This window comes from Grammomys surdaster, unplaced genomic scaffold, assembly GCF_004785775.1.
Source record: "Grammomys surdaster isolate TR1022 unplaced genomic scaffold, NIH_TR_1.0 283288, whole genome shotgun sequence".
NCBI lineage: Eukaryota > Metazoa > Chordata > Mammalia > Rodentia > Muridae > Grammomys > Grammomys surdaster.
In genome coordinates, this window is record NW_021625421.1 from 1 (window position 1) to 19448 (window position 19448).

General features: G+C 43.9%; 1 protein-coding gene and 1 pseudogene across 1 annotated transcript; both read left to right on the forward strand.

Annotated features, from left to right (window-relative positions):
* The first annotated feature begins 2263 nt into the window (after positions 1–2263).
* Positions 2264–5613, forward strand: LOC114616110 (annotated as a pseudogene).
* A 3267-nt stretch (positions 5614–8880) lies between these two features.
* On the forward strand, positions 8881–16745 carry LOC114616111 (acylcarnitine hydrolase-like). Its single transcript, XM_028761634.1, has 12 exons — positions 8881–8956; positions 9303–9510; positions 10612–10753; positions 11421–11554; positions 11631–11889; positions 14106–14204; positions 14468–14608; positions 14732–14812; positions 15028–15172; positions 15529–15663; positions 16032–16104; positions 16532–16745. Exons 1-12 carry the CDS (start codon positions 8881–8883, stop codon positions 16743–16745), a joined length of 1707 nt encoding a protein of 568 aa, XP_028617467.1.
* The last annotated feature ends 2703 nt before the right edge of the window (positions 16746–19448 follow it).

Consider the following 19448-nt stretch of genomic DNA (forward strand, 5'->3'; position numbering starts at 1 on the left):
CTCTTGAGTAATTTCTCAGCTCTCAGAAATATGTGTTTTCTAATACTTATGACCCACAGGTTGAAGAATGGCACAATAGAAAAAAGATTGGAAACATGTGTCTACTAATGACACATACCAATGTCTACCCTGACACACGAACACATATTTCGTACACCCAGAAGGACTAAGAGGGTCAGACACATCTAAGATCCCTACATACTGAGGAGACAATTCAGCATAAGGAGCTTTGGAGACAGCAGGAGACAATTCTAGGGAAAGTAAGAAGGTGCTCTTCCCTGCTTGGTGTATGGGCATGACCATACCTACTACTGACCTTTTGATAAAAATGACAAATATAATAAATTCATGTAGCCAAAGGGCTCTGAATATGTGATGACTTCTTTGGCTAGAGAAATCTGACACACTTCTTAATGGGGATAAAAAGTGTTCCAACCTGAGGGATAGGGAAGCTCCCACACTCACACACCACAGGTGAACTAGGGGCAGGGTGGCTGGGATCCACCATTCTCCAGCAAGCTGGTAAAAATGAGATGGAAATCTCACAATCTACTGGCAGCTGATTACAGAAAACTAACCCTGAAACATCTCTCCACCAGGTCAGGACTCACCAGAGGCCAGCCCCATCAGAAACACACACACTGGCCAGGTCCTAGGAAGCCTTATCCACTTGAAAGAAACAAAATATGGTGTCCACACCTTCCTGGGAATTCCCTTTGCCAAGCCTCCTGTAGGACCACTTAGCTTTGCCCCGAGCCATGGAGTGGTGTGAAAGACGGGATCTCACACACAGACATGTAACTTCTGGGACGCAGAGGGTTTCAAGCACAGGGGCAGATTGTGTTCTGAAATCTGGCCATGCTGTACCTGTCTTGTAAATCTCAGCTATGCAGCAGGTTTCTCTATTTGTGGATGAGTGCCCCATGTGTTTTCTGATAATGTACTAATGCTAAGTAGAACAACTGGACCAGGCTCCTGGGTCAGAGGTTGGCACTCATGGGGAGTATTGTGGAAGCATTATGGAAAGAGACAAAAATAAAATTGTTCACACATTCCAATTATGCAAAGTGATCTCTACCACAATGGGGGGATCTCTAGACGTGATTAAATGTCACATATTAGGCATCAAGCTCCCTGAATCCAGGAGAATACACTTCAGATCCTTGAGTACAACAGTGATCGATACTTGCTAATCCCCTCCTCACAGTCATTGTGAAAACCTATAAGGCCATGTACCATTAACCATGGAACAAATATGTGTAATTAATTCCCTCTGAAGACACTGCAGGCAAGAGAAGTTCCCTGAGAGTCTGCACACGTGATGAAGGAATACCCACTACCCTTTAGGGCAGCATTGTCCACTGAATCCTCTAGTAGTTGTGTAAGTCCAACACTTCGATATGGGGATCTCAGATTGTTTTCTGTTGCTGTAATAAAGCACTGACAAAAGAAAGGTACTATTAGAGGCTCCATATTACAATCCATCCTTTGTGGTTAAACACAGTGAGTCAAAACTACTGGAGCTTCTAACATCACAGCCATGCCCAGTGTAGTAGTTAGAGTTTTATTGCTGTGAACAGACACCATGACCATGGCAAGTCTTATAAAGGACAACATTTAATTGGGACTAGCTTACTGATTCAGAAGTTCAGTCCATTATCATCAAGCTGGGAACATGGCAGCATTTAGGCACTCAGGGTACAGGAAGAGTTCTACATCTTGATCTGAACACTGCTTGCAGAATACTGCCTTCCAGGCAGCTAGGGTGAGGGTCTTATATCCCACACTCATAATGACACACCTACTCCAACAAGGCCACACCTACTCCAACAGGGCCACACCTTCTTATTTTCCCACTCCCTTGGCTGAGTATATATAAACCATCACACCCTGGAAAAGAGACTAGAAAATGCTTGCATGCCTGCTAATGCTTAGCTCACTTTTCTCTTCTTATACAATTCTACGATTGTCACTATAGAAAGCCAAACATTTCCATGGAGACACCTACAAGTCTCTCCCTCCTAGACTTAGAAAGATTAAAATCCACCTAACTGGGGACTCCTTAGATATCTGGCTCCACTCCAGGGTTTAAGGAGCCTGTGGCCGTTCCCTTGGTCAGAAGGGACTTAAAGGGAGAATATGTGTTAGCAGGGAGTCTCATGAGGAACAACAGCTGAACATGCCTGAGATGAAAATCTCCAGACTCACAATGGGTTTTGATCACCATATAACTCTTGGAATATCTGTCTTCTATTTTCATCAGGTGTTTGCAAAATCATGATATGCTGAGTGAATTAGACCTGCCAGATGTGAAAATGATCCTGTCTTCTATCCCTGTGTCTGAGGACTGTCTATATCTCAACATCTACACACCAGCCCATGTCCATGAGGGCTCTAACCTGCCTGTGAGTGTCAGGCTGTGGTCAACGTTGGGAGAGGGCACTGTTTTTTCAAGATGATTACAAGGAACAAAAGCAACCTGAGTTCCATTGCAGAGTGGACCCAGATGAAAGTTTTAGCTTACTTGAGTCAAAGGCCATCTCAGCCATATGATGCAGATGAAGCCAGGGTATGGGACACAGAGTACTGGAGCACCAAGCCATCAAAGGCCTCAAATCATTCATAAAACCAGAACTCATTCCAAAACTCATGATCTGAAGAACCAGTTAGGGGCTTAAGACCTCAACACTAAGGTCCCTCAAACTTATATATTTATGATTCAATGAGGGTTGATAATCTTTTCCATTTTTAATCTGGAGAGGTATCTATAGAGACATCCCTCTTTGTTCCACTCTTAACAGCCTGGGTAATGATGACATCACTCTATACTTAGAGGCATGAATTCAAACTGAGACACATGGTAAAAATGGGGCCTAGAAATACACTAATGGGAATGCTAGAGGGTCCTGGCTGTGGTCAAGGCCCTGAAGTCTTGAGGATTTTTATGTATTTGTGTAGCTGCACAGAGGCACAGGAGATGATAGTCTAGTAAGCAGACAAGAGGGCTTGGACAGGCTTGGAGCTTCCTGGCTTCTCTCTTGACTTCTCCAGGTGATGGTGTGGATCCATGGAGGTGCACTGATTATAGGATCGACTTCCATGTGTGATGGCTCTCTATTGACAGCCACTGAGGACTTGAGAACTGTGTGTCCGAGACAACCTGGTCTACATATGTGGGGTTCTGAACCAAATACCTCAACTTTATGACTTTGTGTTCTTTCAGTTCTGTCTGCAAAATGAATATCAAGATAGGCTAATCTAAGTGTAGATTCTCCTCTAGAGTGAGCAGATTATCCTTAAACTAATGAGAAATGAGAAAAAGGTGGAGCTGACTCAGTCGACATCAGGGTATTTATTTCACTAACCATCAGCATTGACCACCAATGCCACCCAGGTCTTCAAGATGATCCCTGCTGTGGTGGATGGGAAGTTCCTACCCAGGCATCCCAAAGAGTTATTGGCATCTGAGGATTTTCACCCTGTCCCCAGCATCACTGGGGTCAACACTGATGAGTTTGGTTAGAACATTCTTATGATGAGTCACAATTCCAATCATCTGGGAGTCTGGAGACCATATGAATGCTAAGCCATAGAAAATACATCTTTAATCCAAGTCCATTAGGCCCCACACTTAACATTGTCTTCTGCATACCAGGTCATGGGCTATCTTAAGACAATAAAGGAAATAACCAGAGAGAAACTTCTGGCTGTTCTAAAGAATACAGCAGCACAAATGGTAAGATACCTGGTCCTCTCCAAATATAGAGGTCCTTCATATCACCTTTCAGTAGGTATTGTGATTCTGTGTGGAGTCCTCAGACCTGTACCCTATGTCATCCCAGACCACATTCTCCCAGATAGCAAATGTAGCTGCCTACTGAACCTATACTATGCTTAACCTCATTGTTCCTTATCTCCTGGTGTAGAAGCTGCCTCCTGAGTGTGGTGACCTGCTAATGGAAGAGTACATGGGGGACACTCAGGACCCAGAGACCCTCCAAATACAGTTCACAGAGCTGATGGCAGACTTCATGTTCGTGATCCCTGCACTCCAAGTAGCACACTTTCAACGTGAGTATGTCTGTGACAAGTGTTATGGCAACATCTCAGAGATGGGGGTCACAGAAGAGCACCATGGAGTGGTATCCAGGTCTACTCATGTGTAGTTTAAGAAAGTGAAATCTGGGTACAGAGGAGAAAAAGTGTTTCTGATACTCTATTGACCTAACAAAACCACTCATCTGGGAAGGCCATGGGCACTGATTAGCCCTGGGCTTTTCCACTGCTAGTGCTCCAGCATGGATCTCACTCTCACATTTAACTTCTATGATTCTAGGTAACTTTTATCGATGTATTTTGTTATTAAATATTTATCAGAAAAACTTCAATTCACTATTTGTTCCCATCCCAGATCCCCATAACCCTATCTACTTCTATGAGTTCCAGCATGCACCCAGCTACGTCAAGGATATCAGGCCCCGCCATGTGAAAGCTGACCATGCTGATGAGGTTCCTTTTGTCTTTGGGTCCTTCTTCTGGGGCATGAAACGTGAGTCTTCCTTTCTTCTCTTGAACTGAACAAGGTCCCAGATGACTTCCTGTAGGGACTCCTGAGCTTTCAATCCGTTTTAGAAAACCTAGGTTTTGAGAGAGGGAAAAAAAATCAAATGTGTACCATATCATGGCCTCAAAACAATGCTTAGAATCTACACTCTTTCCAGTCTAGCCTGTGATGGAGGACCTGAGGTCACATTGGGTCAGGAAGTCAATTAGAAACTTGCACGAATCTCGGATTCTGGATCATGAAGAAGGGTGGAAACAATTTCAATAGTTTGGGGACCAGACAGTGCTGGAATGATGCACTGAAAAACTCTGACATGGCAGTTACATGAGGTGGCATACACTTTGTCTTTCTCATGACTCCAGTTAACTTCACTGATGAGGAGTAACTGCTGAGCTGGAGGATGATGAATTACTAGGCCAACTTTGGAAGACATGGGTGAGGACACACCCCTGAACCTTACATGTGTGTGTCCCTATCTAGGGCTCCCTTTTGGATGGTGGTCTTCTAGAATTCATGAATCTTCCACAGTACAATACAGTCTTTACTGCACAATAGCACATTTAAACAGACACTTTGTAGGTGTCAAATACTGGTCCTCTCTCAGTGATCCAGCTGCTTGGGCTACAATACTATGGTACTGTTTCTTAGATCTTGCCTCTTAGAGGTAACATAAAACAGATCAGAGAGTCTCCTCCACATGAAGTAGAAACTCATGAGTGCCACTTGTATGCACATATCAGGACAACTGACCCATCAGATGCCTTAACAAGTGTCCTAATTGTTCCACTGCCCTGACCAAAAATATAGGATTTGGATTTGGATGAGTGTAACCTTACTGCTTTTGCTGGCTGCATATCCACAGGAACCCCAACAGCAAGGGTCTACCCCACTGGCCTGTGTTTGACCAAGATGAGCTGTATCTGCAGCTGGACACCCAGCCTGCTTTGGTCCGAGCTCTGAAGGCCAAAAAGCTGCAGTTCTGGACCAAGACTCTGCCCCAGAAGATTCAGGGGCTAAAGGGGTCTCAGGACAAGCACACAGAGCTTTAGTACCTTGTGTCAGGAAAGGTGTTTGGGGTTTAAAGTTGATAGTGCTACAAAGTCCATTTATTTCTTTTTACTTGTTTCAACATTTAAATGAACATTTGTAACCTCAGTCTTTGAGATTTCATGTATGAGAAACACTCTATGCTATCCCTTATCATTCTAGGCAAACTTTCATTAAATCCAATAAATTCTCAAATAACAGTGTAGATGTGTCAGCCCCAAAGTTCCTCTGTCTTTTTCACTGAGACTAGACTATTGGTTCCTCCCTCCCTCCCTCTCTACCTCCTTTTTTCCCTTCCTTCCTTCCTTCCTCCCTTCCTTCCTCCCTCCCTTCATTCCTTCCTTCCTTCCTTCATTCCTTCTTTCTATAATCTTCTTCCCATATTTACTCTTCTTCTCCAAATCCCAGATCTTCTTCAAATAAAGTGACTGGTTCAGGGACTTTTGGCTGCAGGAGAGTGACTGTGTCAAAATCCTGGGTCTCCATTCTCAGCAAGTCATGCTTTCTTATATTTAAAATTGACAACCGAAAACCTGCTTTCCCTAAGCCCTATTGACTTCATCCACTCAGAATGCTATTCCCAAAAGACCATAAACTCCAAACTGCACAGAGGACAAGCCTGAATGGGACAGGCCGACTTTCAATGGACAGGCTTCTAGCTGGCATGTCTTTCATGACCACATTTTAAACAGGCCCTTAGTGGAGTTGACTTGGGCTGGTCCTGGGTGGGATGGGACAAGCAGGACCTCCCTGTACACTCTGCAGAGATGAGGTTGGCCTCAGGGCAGCTGCTAAGGCTTGGGTTTGGAGAGTAGCCTTCTGCTGTAGCTAAGCCTGTCAGGGAAAGTCATCCACCTCCTCTCAGACATTAAAGACTTCAAAAGCAGTTTTCTCACCAACTCCTATATGAGGATATTTCAGAAGGTTTGCATACAGTTTATACAAATTAGAAAATTATCTCAAATAAAACAAAGTATATCATGTGTTGATATGTGGGGCCAGAAGGAAAAACAAGGGAGTCGTGACCTCATGTGGTTGACAGACACATGAAGTTATGAGGAATGGATTTTTTACAAAAAAAAAAGAGAGAGAGATTCAAATTGATATTCCTGCAATTCCAGAGACAGCTCATGATGAAATGATGGATGGGATGTCAGATGATCCTGGGGATGGTATTGATATTGTCATCAAAAACAATCCCAGGCTGTGTCAATTGTCTAAATACAGGATATTTCAGGGATTGAGTTTTCAAATTTATTGGGGGGTGGAAGCACTGCTGAAATACCAATGACTCCACCCCTAAAGTAGTTGACAGGCAAGCCTGGGTAGGTAGAGCAATGGTCTTTCACTAAGTAAAACTTACAGGTACTTGAGTATCTGGTATTAGAGCAGCTGTAGACTCAACATATTGAAAAGTGTACCAGTCCACAGAATTGCCCTGATGCTCCATGACCCACATTGTACTACCCGCTGCCATCCAGGCACTGCCTCCCTGCCACTTATGTCCTGATGGCCCTGATCATGATGTATGTATCCAGAGGCAAAGAAAGATCTCTGTCTCTCTGTCTCTCTGTCTCTCTGTCTCTCTGTCTCTCTTTCCCTTTCTCTCTCTCTCTCTCTCTCTCTCTCTCTCACACACACACACACACACACACACACTACTCTGTATTTATCTCTCATGATACCACTATTCACTCCTTCCTTCCACAGAGCAGAACCTGAGTGTCTTCATTTTATAATTTCACTGTGGCCATGGCCATCATCAACACGGGGCCTCTGAGTGATGGTCCAGTGAGTAACAGAGCACACTGGGATGTCTAGAGCTGAACTACAGAATTGTCTTGGATTAAGATGCACATAGATGCCCAGGACCCACTTCATCCTGAGATTGAAGGAACTCAGAACTTCTCAGCCCTCGTGGTGTAACAATTCTTTGGGCAGGGAACTTGGTGCAGACAGAACAACTACCAAGATGGACTAGGACCACAGACAGGACAAGAGTGCAGTGGAGGGGTGAAACTGTATCAAAGGGAACTGTTGATTAGAGAGAAACCAGGAAAAACCGTGCTTTGTTATGCCAGGGAAGCAGAGAGACACAGGAAGAAGTTCTGTAGAGCCAGACTGCAGGCTCTGGATTATTTTTTGGATAATAAAGATAGTAACCATAATTTGGATCAATGTCAGTTCTCACTAAAGTCTATCTGACACTGAATCCCACAAATCTCCCTCCAGAGAGTCAGGCTGGATTGGATATGGGCTCCTGATTCTGAATTCGTGGATATATCCTCTCAGGGTTTTTTTTGCAATTCTGAAAATTCTATTTGTTGATTTGTATCTCAGGTTTATCATTGATTGACCCCAGTGTTGGAGCTATTAAGACCTCATTAAGTACTGCTCATATGGATAAGAATGAGATTGATTAGGGTGTGGTAAGAGAATGTTCCTCCAGTTCTGCTGACCTAAGTTCTTTCTTGAGATTAACAGGGTGGAAGGAGTAGATGGACTTAGCACAACTTCTCCTTTCACCATCCCAAGAGAGCAATGGCCCGGGAGCACACACACACACACACACACACTTATCCATGAACACAACAAATGCAAACAATTAAAATCATTCGTTAAATGGATGAATGACTGTGAAGTTGATGTTGGCAGGAGCTGACCACTAAGAGGAGACTCATCATTATTGTGGAGTGAATAGGGACTGTCAACTTTAAAAGCCTACAGAATTTCAGTTTGTTTTGTTGGAACAGATTCGACCTAACAGGGAGAGGGACCATGCAGATCCTAAGATAATTGCAGAGACCAAGGACCCTGGAAGCAGGCTCACTAGACTGAGTCTTCAAAGGTAGGAGGAGTCTTGAGGATGAGGTCACACTCAGACCTTCTGCATTTATCCACTTTTCCTGTGACATCTAGACTGTGACCTTCTCACAGAAGATCTCCTACTTCTTCTGTTACAGTTTTCTGTCCAGGTGAGGGGACAGGGTTCCTGGTATCCAGGACAAGCTCCAGAATTCATGCTGTGCCTTTCCAGAAGACCAGAGAGGGAGCAGAAACAACAGAGGTGACTTTCCCTGCCTCCTGGCCATTGGCTCCTATCACTTGCGACTAATAACTTCTCCTATAATGAGAACTTTGACCGACCACAGGGTCCCCACCTACATCTTTTGATTTAAATTCCTGCCTGGACAGAACTCACACAGTCTGCTTCCTGTTTGTGAAACGTGGCCATCTTAGCAGCACAGAGGCAGACCTGCGAGCTGACCATGCCTGGGCGCCAACTGCACAGCTGGCTGCATGCTGTGGTTTTGGGGCTGCTGCTTCTTCTTATCCATGTGAAAGGTGAGGCTCACTAAATTGGCAATGGGGACTGACTGGAGTCAGAGAATAACTGAGCTTGTAGAAAGGAAGGCATGGGGGACAAGAAGGGAACTGATTGAAGTTATAGATCAGACATTCTCAAACTGTAGGTAACGACCATAGGGAAATCCCATATATTGAATGGTTCCTAGCCAGAGGGATAGGGAAGCTCCTACACTCACAAGCTATACACAGGTGTACTGAGGATGGGAGGGGCTGCAGTTGGGTTCCCTTCTTCTGTGCCCTGGTAAAAAACATGAGGTGGAAATCTCACAATCTGCTGGCAGCTGATTACAGAAAACTAACCCACATGGTATCTCTCCACCAGGTCAAAACTCCTCAGAGTCCAGCCCCATCAGAAACACACATACTGGCCAAGTCCGAGGCAGCCTTGTACATGTGGACACTAATACTGATATTTACATCTTCCTGGGAATTCCCTTTGCCAAGCCTCCTGTAGGACCACTGCGCTTTGCACCTCCTGAGGAACCTGAACCATGGAGTGGTGTGAGGGATGGGACCTCATACCCAGCCATGTAAGTTTTGGACCCAGAGGGTTTCAGGAACTGAGGTAAGACTGTCTCTGAGCTCTGGGCCATGCTGAAGTGTGTTGTCCATCTCAGCTATGCAGCAGTTTTCTCTATTTGTGGATGAGTGCCCCATGTGTTTTCTGATGAAGTACTAAGGCTGGGTAGAACAATTGTACCAGGCTCCTGGGTCAGAGCTTCATACTCATAGGGAATAACATGAAGGTACTATGGGGAGAAACAAAGATAAAATTGTTCACACATTCCAGTTAAGCAAAGTGTTCTCTACCACAATGGAGGGATCTCTAGGCATGATTAAATGTCACATATTAGGCAACAAGCACCCTGAATCCAGGAAAATGCACTTCAGGTCCTTGAATACAGCAGTGATCAAAACTTGCTAACCCTATCCTCACAGTCATTGTGAAAACATATAAGGCCATGTACCATTAACCGTGGAACAAATATGTGTAATTAATTCCCTCTGAAGACACTGAAGACAAGAGAAGTTCCCTGAGAGTCTGTACATATGATGACTACCCACTACCCTTTAGGGCAGCATTGTCCACTGAATCCTCTAGTAGCTGTGTAAGGCCAACACCCAAATATTACTATCTTAGATTGTTTTCTGCTGCTGTAATAAAGTATCAAAAAAACAACTAAGAGGGAAAAGGTACTATTAGAGGCTCCAGATTACAATCCATCCTTTGGGTAAACACAGTGAATCAAAACTACAGGAGCTGCTCACATCACAACCATGCCCAGGAACAGAAACTAGAGAATGTTTGTGTGCCTGCTAATGCTTAACTCAATTTTCTTATATAATTCCATGAATGTCATTACAGACAGCCAAACATTTTCATGGAGACCCTTACTAATTTCTCTCTCTCTGAGACTCAGAAAGAATAGCATCCACTGGCAGCCTCCCTAGAAATCTGGCTCCACCCCAGCTTTCATGGAGCCTGTGGCCTTTCACTTGGTCAGAAGGGACTTAAGGAGAGAATATGTGAGGAGCAGCAGCTGAACATGCCTGAGATGAAAATCTCCAGACTCACATTGGGTTTTGATCATCATCCATCTCTTGGAATATCTGTCTGCTATTTTCATCAGGTGTCTGCAAAACTATGATATGCTGAGTGAATTAGGCCTGCCAAATATGAAAATGGACCTGTCTTCCATCCCTGTGACTGAGGACTGCCTTTATCTCAACATCTACACACCAGTCCATGCCCATGAGGGCTCTAACCTGACTGTGAGTGTCAGGCTGTGGTCAGCTTGGGGAGAGGGCATTTTTTTTTTCAAGATGATTAGAAGGGACAAAAGCAACCTCAGTTCTATTGCAGAGTGGACCCTGATGAAATTCTTAGCTTACTTGGGTCAAAGGCCATCTGAGTCACATGAAGCAATTGAAGCATGAGTATGAGACAGAGAACACCAAGCTTGGGCAGGAGCACCGAGCCATCAAAGGCTTTCACTGTTTGATAAAACCAGAACTCGTTCTATGACTTGTTCTCTACAGAATCACTTAGGGGCTCAAGACTTCAACACTGATTTCACCCAAATTTACACTTTTGAACGATCTGTTTTGACAATGAGGGTTGATGATCCTTTCCATTTTTAATCTGGAGAGGTATCCACGGAGACACCCCTCTCTGTTCCACTGTGAACAGCCTGAGTAATGATGACATCACTCTATACATAAAGGCATGAATTCAAACTGGGACACATGGTGGGAATGGGGTCTAGAAACACACTAATGGGAATGCTAGAGGGTCCTGGCTGTGGTCAAGGCCCTGAGTCCTGAGGATTTTTATGTATTTGTGTAGCTGCACAGAGGCTCAGGAGTTGATAGTCTAGTAAGCAGACAAGAGGGCTTGGACAGGCTAGGAGCTTCCTGGCTTCTCTCTTGACTTCTCCAGGTGATGGTGTGGATCCATGGAGGTGCACTGGTCACAGGATCGGCTTCCTTTTATGATGGATCTCTATTGACAGCCACTGAGGACTTGGTGGTTGTCACTATCCAGTATCGTGTAGGTGTCCTAGGCTTTTTCAGGTAAGGCCATTACTGGACAATAGTAGCTGATCAGAACCTAGATAGCTTTTTGATATATGCTCCTTCCACTTCTCAGCACTGGAGATGAGCACGCCAGAGGAAACTGGGGATACCTGGACCAAGTGGCCGCCCTACGCTGGGTCCAGCAGAACATTGCCTACTTTGGTGGCAACCCTGACCGTGTCACTATTTTTGGCGAGTCTGCAGGTGGCACAAGTGTGTCTTCACAGGTTGTGTCCCCCATGTCCCAAGGGCTCTTCCATGGAGCCATCATGGAAAGTGGGGTGGCCCTGCTGCCTGACCTTATCTCTGACACCTCTGAGATGGTCTCTACTGTAAGTGTTTTCAGCCCTGCTGCCTAAGCTTTTATACTCTGGTACTCTGGTGTTTTGTTCAGTGGGAGAAATCAAGAACCATGGGAAATAACTTCTTTCCAATAATTTTTTTATTTTAGTTTTTTATCTTTAATCATTTTTTAAAGTCCACTCATTATCCTCCTTCCATTCTGCCCTCTGAAAGTTCCTCATCCCATTCCTCATCTCCCATCTCCAAGAAAATGTCCCCACACACCCACAAACCCCCACACACCCTACCAAACCTCCCCATTCCCTGGGGCCTCAAGTCCCTCAAGGGTTATGTGCATCTTCTCTCATTGAGACAAGAGCAGGCAGTCCTCTGCTGTGTGTGTGTCAGAGGCCTCGGGCCAGCTACTGTATGCTGCCTAGTTGATGGCTCAGTGTCTGAGAGATTTCAGGAGTCCCGGGTTAGTTGAGACTGCTGGTCTTCCTATGGGATCTCCCTCCTCCTTAACTTCTATCAGCATTTCCCTAATTCAACCACAGGGACTCCTGGCTTCTGTACATTGGTTGGGTGTATGTATCTGCTTTTGTCTCAGTCAGCTACTTCTTGGGCCTCTTGAAGGGCCACCATGTATGTAAACACATAATAACATCAGTAATGGTGTTAGGTCTTGAATCCTCCAATTAAGATGGGTCCCAATTTGGACTTGTCACTGGATCTCCTTTTCCTCACTCTCTTTTCCATTGTTGTCCATGCAGTGCTTTTAGACAGGGACAATTCTAAGAGTTTTTGACTGTGGGAAGGCAACCCCAACCCTCCACTTGATGCCCTGTCTTTCTACTGGAGGTGGACTCTACAAGTTCCCTCTACTGCTGTTGGACATTTCATCTAAGGACCCTCCCTTTGAATCTTGAGATTCTCTCACCTCCCAGGGCTCTGGTACATTCTAGAAGGTCCCCCTACCTCCTACCTCCTGAAGTTGTATATTTCCATTTATTCTGCTGGTCCTTGGGGCTTCACTCCTGGTCCCCTCTCAATACTTGATGATGTTCCCCCTTTCTCCTATCTTTCCCTCTTCCCTCCCTCACCCAGTTTCCTCCCTCCCTCTGCCATCTGGTTTCTTTTCTCTCCCTGGTGGGGTTAAAGCATTTTCACTTGGGCCCTATGGCTTTTTAACCTTTTTGAGTTCTGTGGATTGTATTCTGGGTATTCTGGGCTTTTTTGACTAATATCCACTTATTAGTGAGCACATACTATGTATGTCTTTGGGGTCTGAGATATCTCACTCAGCACAATATTTTCTAGTTCCATCCATTTTCCTGCAAAACTCGTAATGTCCTTGTTCTTAATAGCTGAATAGTATTCCATTGTGTAAACAAACCACGTTTTCTGTATCTATTCTTCTATTGTGGAACATCTGAGTTGTTTCTAGCTTCTGGTTATCACAGATAAGGCTGCTATGAACATAGTGGGGCATGTACCCCATGGGCACGGTGGGGCATCTTTTGAGTATATGCCCAGGAGAAGTATAGTTGGGTCTTCAGGTAGATCTATATCCAATTTTCTAAGGAAACTCCAGATTGATTTCCAGAGTGGTTGAACCAGTTTGCAATAATTTCTGAGAAACTCGGGGGTTAGCATCTACACTCTTCTACTTCATACTGAATGAGTATGCTCTCTGTCCATGAACTAGTCCTTGCAGTTTCTATCATTGGCAAAAATAAGTATGCATGTGCTTGGGAGCTGGTTCACTAGTTTTTAAATAGGGCTTGGGGTGCAAGCCTGAGGCCATAAGTTCAAATCCCAATAACACACAAAAGGCTGGAAATAGTAACATGTATCTGTACTTCACAAGTGACTCTCATCAGGTGAGAAGCAGAGACATGAGAATCGTAGGATGTTCATAAACCTCATTAGTGTAGGCAGTAACAAAACAAGAAGTCACCCGGTCAAATAACGGGGACAGTAAAGGCTGAGACTTTGTTTTCCAAACTTCATATACAAACCTTTAGACAATTACACTTCCACCAATACATGAAACTCAGAAAACTAGGTGGAGAAATCAAAGCTACTCTAAACAAAAAGAACAGGTATGCAGGTAGAAAAGGCCCTGCCTGCTGGCTGTCAATTTGAGCAATTGTACAATGGGAACAATATGTATTTATTCCAATCCACACTATAGTGTCAGAATTAGGCACAACAGCATCAACTTGGATTGAGAACTTTTCATCTTGCCTCATTCCCTTTGCAGACGGTGGCCAAGCTCTCTGGATGTGAGGGCATGGACTCTGAGGCCCTGGTGCGCTGTCTGAGAGGCAAGAGTGAAGAGGAGATGCTGGCTATTACCAAGGTTGGGAAACTTGTATGTCTGGGACAATCCGGTCTACATGATGTGGGGTTCTGAACCAAACACCTCATCTTCATGCCTTTGTGTACTTTCAGTTCTGTGTGCAAAATAAATATCAAGATAGGCTAATCTAAGTGTAGATTCTCCTCCAGGGTGAGCAGATCACCCTGAAACTAGTGAGAAGTGAGAAAAATGTGGAGCTGACTCAGTTGACATCAGGGTATTTATTTCACTAACCATCAGCTTTGACTTCTAATGCCAATCAGGTCTTCAAGGTGATCCCTGCTGTGGTGGATGGGAAGTTCCTACCCAGGCATCCCAAAGAGTTGTTGGCATCTCAGGATTTTCACCCTGTCCCTAGCATCATTGGTGTCAACAATGATGAGTATGGTTACAACCTTCCTGAGGTGAGACACAGTTTCAATCTCTGGGAGCCTGGAGAGCATATGAATGCTAAGCCATAGAAACTCAATACATCTTTAATCCAACTTCATCAGATACTAAACTTACCATTGTCTTCTGCCTCCCAGTACATGGGCTATCTTCAGACAATAGAGAAAATAACCAGACAGAACCTGCAGGCTCTTCTGAAGAATGCAGCAGTACAAATGGTAAGATACGTTTAGTCCTTTCCAAATAGAGGGGTCCCTCATATCTTCTTCTCAGACAGCATCTTTACTAATACATTCAGTACATATTGTGATTCTGTGTGGGGTCCTCAGACCTAAACCCTATGTCATCCCAGGCCACATTCTCCCAGATAGCAAATATTGCCTACTGAATCTATACTATGCCTAACCTCATTGTCCCTTATCTCCTGGTGTAGAAGCTGCCTCCTGAGTGTGGTGACCTGCTAATGGAAGAGTACATGGGGGACACTCAGGACTCAGAGACCCTCCAAATACAGTACAAAGAGATGACAGCAGACTACCAGTTTGTGATGCCTGCTCTCCAAGTAGCACACTTTCAACGTGAGTATATCTGTGACAAGTCTTATGGCCCCATTTCAGAGACGGGAGTCATGGGTGAACACTGTGGAGTGCAGTGGTTTCCAGGTCTCCTCATATCTAGGTTAAGAGAGTGAAACTTGAGTACACAGGAGAAAATTGGTTGCTGATACTCTATTGACCTAACAAAACCACTCAGAGGCCATGGGCACTGATTAGCCAAAGATTTTTCCACTGCTGCTGCTCCAGCCTTGATCATCCTCTCCCATTTAACTTCTATGATTCTGAGTAACTTTGATTGATGCAACTTGTTGTCCAAATATTTATGAGAAAAACTTTAGGTGAGAGGCAACTAAGTCATTATTTGTCCCCATCCCCAGGTTCCCATGCCCCTGTCTACTTCTATGAATTCCAACATCGACCCAGCTACATAAAGGAACCCAAGCCATCCCACGTGAAGGCTGACCATGGAGATGAGGTTCCTTTTGTCTTTGGGTACTTATGGGGCATGAAACGTGAGTCTTTATTTCTTTATTTGAACTGAATGCGGTCTTGGATGACTTCCTGTAGGGATTCCTGAGCTTTCAGTCCTTTCCAGAAAACCTAGGTTATGAGAGAGGGAAAAAACTCACATGTGTACCACATCATGACCTCAAAACAATGCTTAGCTTAGAATCTATACCCTTTCCAGTCTAGCCTGTGATGGAGGAGCTGACATCACATCAGGGCAGGAATTGAATTGGGGATCTTCCAAACTGAATAATGAAGAAGAAATTCAGAAAAGATAATAGTTTGGTGTCAGATAACAGCTAGGATGACACATGTGAAGAAGACTTGGCAGTTGCATGAGGTGGCATACTCTTTGTCTTTCTCATGACTCAAGCTAACTTCACTGAGGAGGAGAAGCTGCTGAACAAGAGGATGATGAAGTACTGGGCCAACTTTGCACGACAGCGGTGAGAGCACTCCCCTCAACCTTACACATGTGGGTCCCTATCTAGGGCTTCCTTGGAATGGTGGATTTCTAGCATGCATGAATCTTCCATCACATTAGATAGAGTCTTTTCTACACAATAGCATATTTATATAGGTACATTGTAGGTCTCAACTGGTCCTCTCATAGTGATCCAGCTGGTGGGGCTATAATGCTATGGTACTTTTCCTTAGATCTTGCCTCTTAGAGGTGACATAAAATATGTCAGATAGTTTCCCCCACATGAAGCATTAACTCGTCAGTGACACTTGTATGCACATATCAGGACACCTGTCCCATCAGACCCCTTAACCAGTGTCCTAATCGTTCCACTGCCCTCACCCAAAACGTAGGATTGGGATTTGGATGACTGTAACCTTACTATTCTTTGCTGGCTGCCATATCCACAGGAACCCCAACAGTGAGGGTCTACCCCACTGGCCTGGGTTGGACCAAAATGAACAGTACCTGCAGCTGAACACCCAGCCTACTGTGGGCCGAGCCCTGAAGGCCAGTAGGCTGCAGTTCTGGACCAAGACTCTGCCCCAGAAGATTCAGGAGATAAACGGGGCTCAGGGAAACCATGCTGTAGTGTTCGGTATCAGGAACGGGGTGTGGGAATGAGGGCAGGAGGGGTCATTCTGAGGTTTAAGGTCTATTTTTTTGTTCCAACACTCAGAGAATCATTTCTAATCCAAATGTTTTCTCTTTCAGACATGTATGCGGCACCCTTCATGTGTTACATCTTATTCTTCTGGGCAAATTTTTATTGGTCTTAATAAAAGTATCCATAACATTGTAGATGTGTGAACCCTAAGTATCCAGATCGTCTTTAACCCTTCATTGAAACTAGGCTCCTTCTTCCTTCCTTCCTTCAATCCTTTCTTCTTTTTTCTTTCATTCTTCCTTCCTTCCTTCTTCCTTCCTTCTTTTTCCATTTTCTTTGTCCTTCCTTCTTTCCTTCCGTCCTTTCTTCCATTGTCTTCTCCCCATCCTCACTCTCCTCTTCTCCGAGCCTCAGACCCTCTTCAAATGAAGAGGGTGCTTCAGGGACTGTAGACTACAGAAGATTGACTATATCAGAATCCTATGTCTTCTCTTTGCAAGTTTATGTTTTCTCATATTTATAACTGACAACAGGAAACCTGATTTCTCTAAACCCTATTGCCTTCAAAATGATGTTCCCAAAAGATCATAAACTACAAACTGCACTTATAGCATCAGTGGCCTCAAATATTTGAAGGCCAAGATAAAAGCATTACATAACCCCGGGGCATGATAACAAGACACACATCTCTGAAGCAAAATAAAAATCATAACTTTAGTAACTTACAACAACAGTAACAAATGTACAATCATATAGATTGTGAAATTCGGGGTTGAGATGCCCACAGCTTTGCTGTGTGGTGAGAAACAGTTCTCTGGGAAATCAGTCTCAAAGATTACTTCTGGTGCCTTCTCCTGGTGGAATGCATAAACAAAACCCTTCAAGGATAGTATTAAGTCCCTGCTGACTTGAAGTGGGAGGCAGGGAAGACCTTCCTGTCAGTGAGACTGACCACTTAGGATGTTTCCATTTTATATGTACATCATTGACTGAAGTTCCTACTGCCAGCATGCCTCTGCTCATCAGCTCTGTATAGACACACTGAACTGGGTGTCAGTTATGTTTGAGACTTTAACAATTTTCTCATTTTTGATAGCTTGAGTGTGGATTGGTTTTATGGTGCTAGGGATTGACCTTAGGATTTGTGCATGGTGGGCAATGGATCCACCCATGAACCCTCAGACTACTGTGGATTGTTTAGATGAGATTGAATTAAACTCTTTTAGGTATCTGGTTTACTTAGTCTGAGTAAATTCTCAAGGCATGCACCTGTCACCAAATCAGATTCCCCCTTGCTTCCCATAAGGATTCCCTCAGGTCCTTTGGGTGCCATTAACTACTTTTAATCCTGCTTAAGAGTAAACATGACATTACTTTATCTTACTATATTAGGACTTGTCTCTAATCCAATATAAATAAAACGTTTTGTGACTGGTTAGGTCAGTTCACATAATGGTTTTGTTTCCTTTTATTGTAGAATGCCATCCAAGTGTGCACACAACACATTTTATCCACTTACCAGACTATGCATAACTGTTGTCTTTGTTTATCACCTCTTTTCTTTGAGAAAGTTTCTATGTAGCCCAGGAGGGCCCTGAACACATGATCTTGCTCTTTTGGCTTCCTTAGTGGGTGGATTAAAGGTTGAACTATACGATTATAAGGGGCACACATTCTTTGTTTGGATTTTAATAAGCTGTATGGAAATTATTACAATGATTTTATGTGATCTCCTGTGTTCTATTGTTGGCTTTATAATCTAGAGCAAAATTCTATGTCTTAAGACACATGTGTTAAACATTTAAAGAAGTTGTAAGGCTAGGGATATAGCAGTGGTAGACAGCTTGCCCTGCATGTACAAAGCCCTGAGCACCATAAAAAGGTTAAAAAAAAAAAAAAAGACAGATTAGATGACATAGGGCTTGAAATCATAGTTGCTCAGAGACCTGAGGCCAGGGATCACAAGTTAAGACTTGCCTGAATCTGCCTATGACTCACTTGTCCCCATCTAAGCTGGTATTGTCTGCCAAGGCTACCTATTTACAAGGTCCATGACCACTCAGGCTTATAAATTTCCACAAAAGCTGCCCGTTGGCATTAGCTTATAGCCATCTGTTTCAATGTTCTTCCACTGAGACCCAAGACTTGGTGTTAGTATACATGTATGACAGGCCCACTGTTGATTTTAGGCCTATGGCTGATTTTAGGCCTACAGTGTGTAAGCAGGGCTGCCCCTGAAATCTGAGCACCTACACTCCAGTGTCATTCCCTTCCCCACGTCCTGCCTTTCTTTTTTTATACCCCTGTGTGAATTAATTATGATTTTGAGAAAAAAATAAAAAAAATAAAAAATAAAAAAATAAAAAATAAAATTCACCAAGTATCAGAGGAAAAAAAAAAAACACTTGCCTGACCTATACAACAAGCTCCTAGAAAAACTGGAAATTTTAGTTGTGGTCTGTCTCCACATAAAATGTACAAAATAATGGCTGTTAGGGGGTGGTGGTGCATGATTTAATCCCAGCACTTAGAAGGCAGAGGCAGACAGATTTCTGAGTTCGAGAGTTCGAGGCTAGCCTGGTCTACAGAGTTAGTCCCAGGACAGCCAGGGCTACACAGAGAAACCCTGTCTTGAAAGAAAAAAAAACAGAAACATACAAAAGACAGACATACAGAAAGAAAGAAAGAAAGAAAGAAAGAAAGAAAGAAAGAAAGAAAGA

Excerpts from the sequence above, each read along its gene's own strand:
- LOC114616111 (XM_028761634.1), top strand. The coding sequence starts at position 8,881 with ATGCCTGGGCGCCAACTGCACAGCTGGCTGCATGCTGTGGTTTTGGGG. Across the intron at positions 11,890-14,105 it reads CCTCTGAGATGGTCTCTACT|ACGGTGGCCAAGCTCTCTGG; the intron begins GTAAGTGTTTTC and ends TTCCCTTTGCAG. Across the intron at positions 15,173-15,528 it reads CCAAGTAGCACACTTTCAAC|GTTCCCATGCCCCTGTCTAC; the intron begins GTGAGTATATCT and ends CCCCATCCCCAG.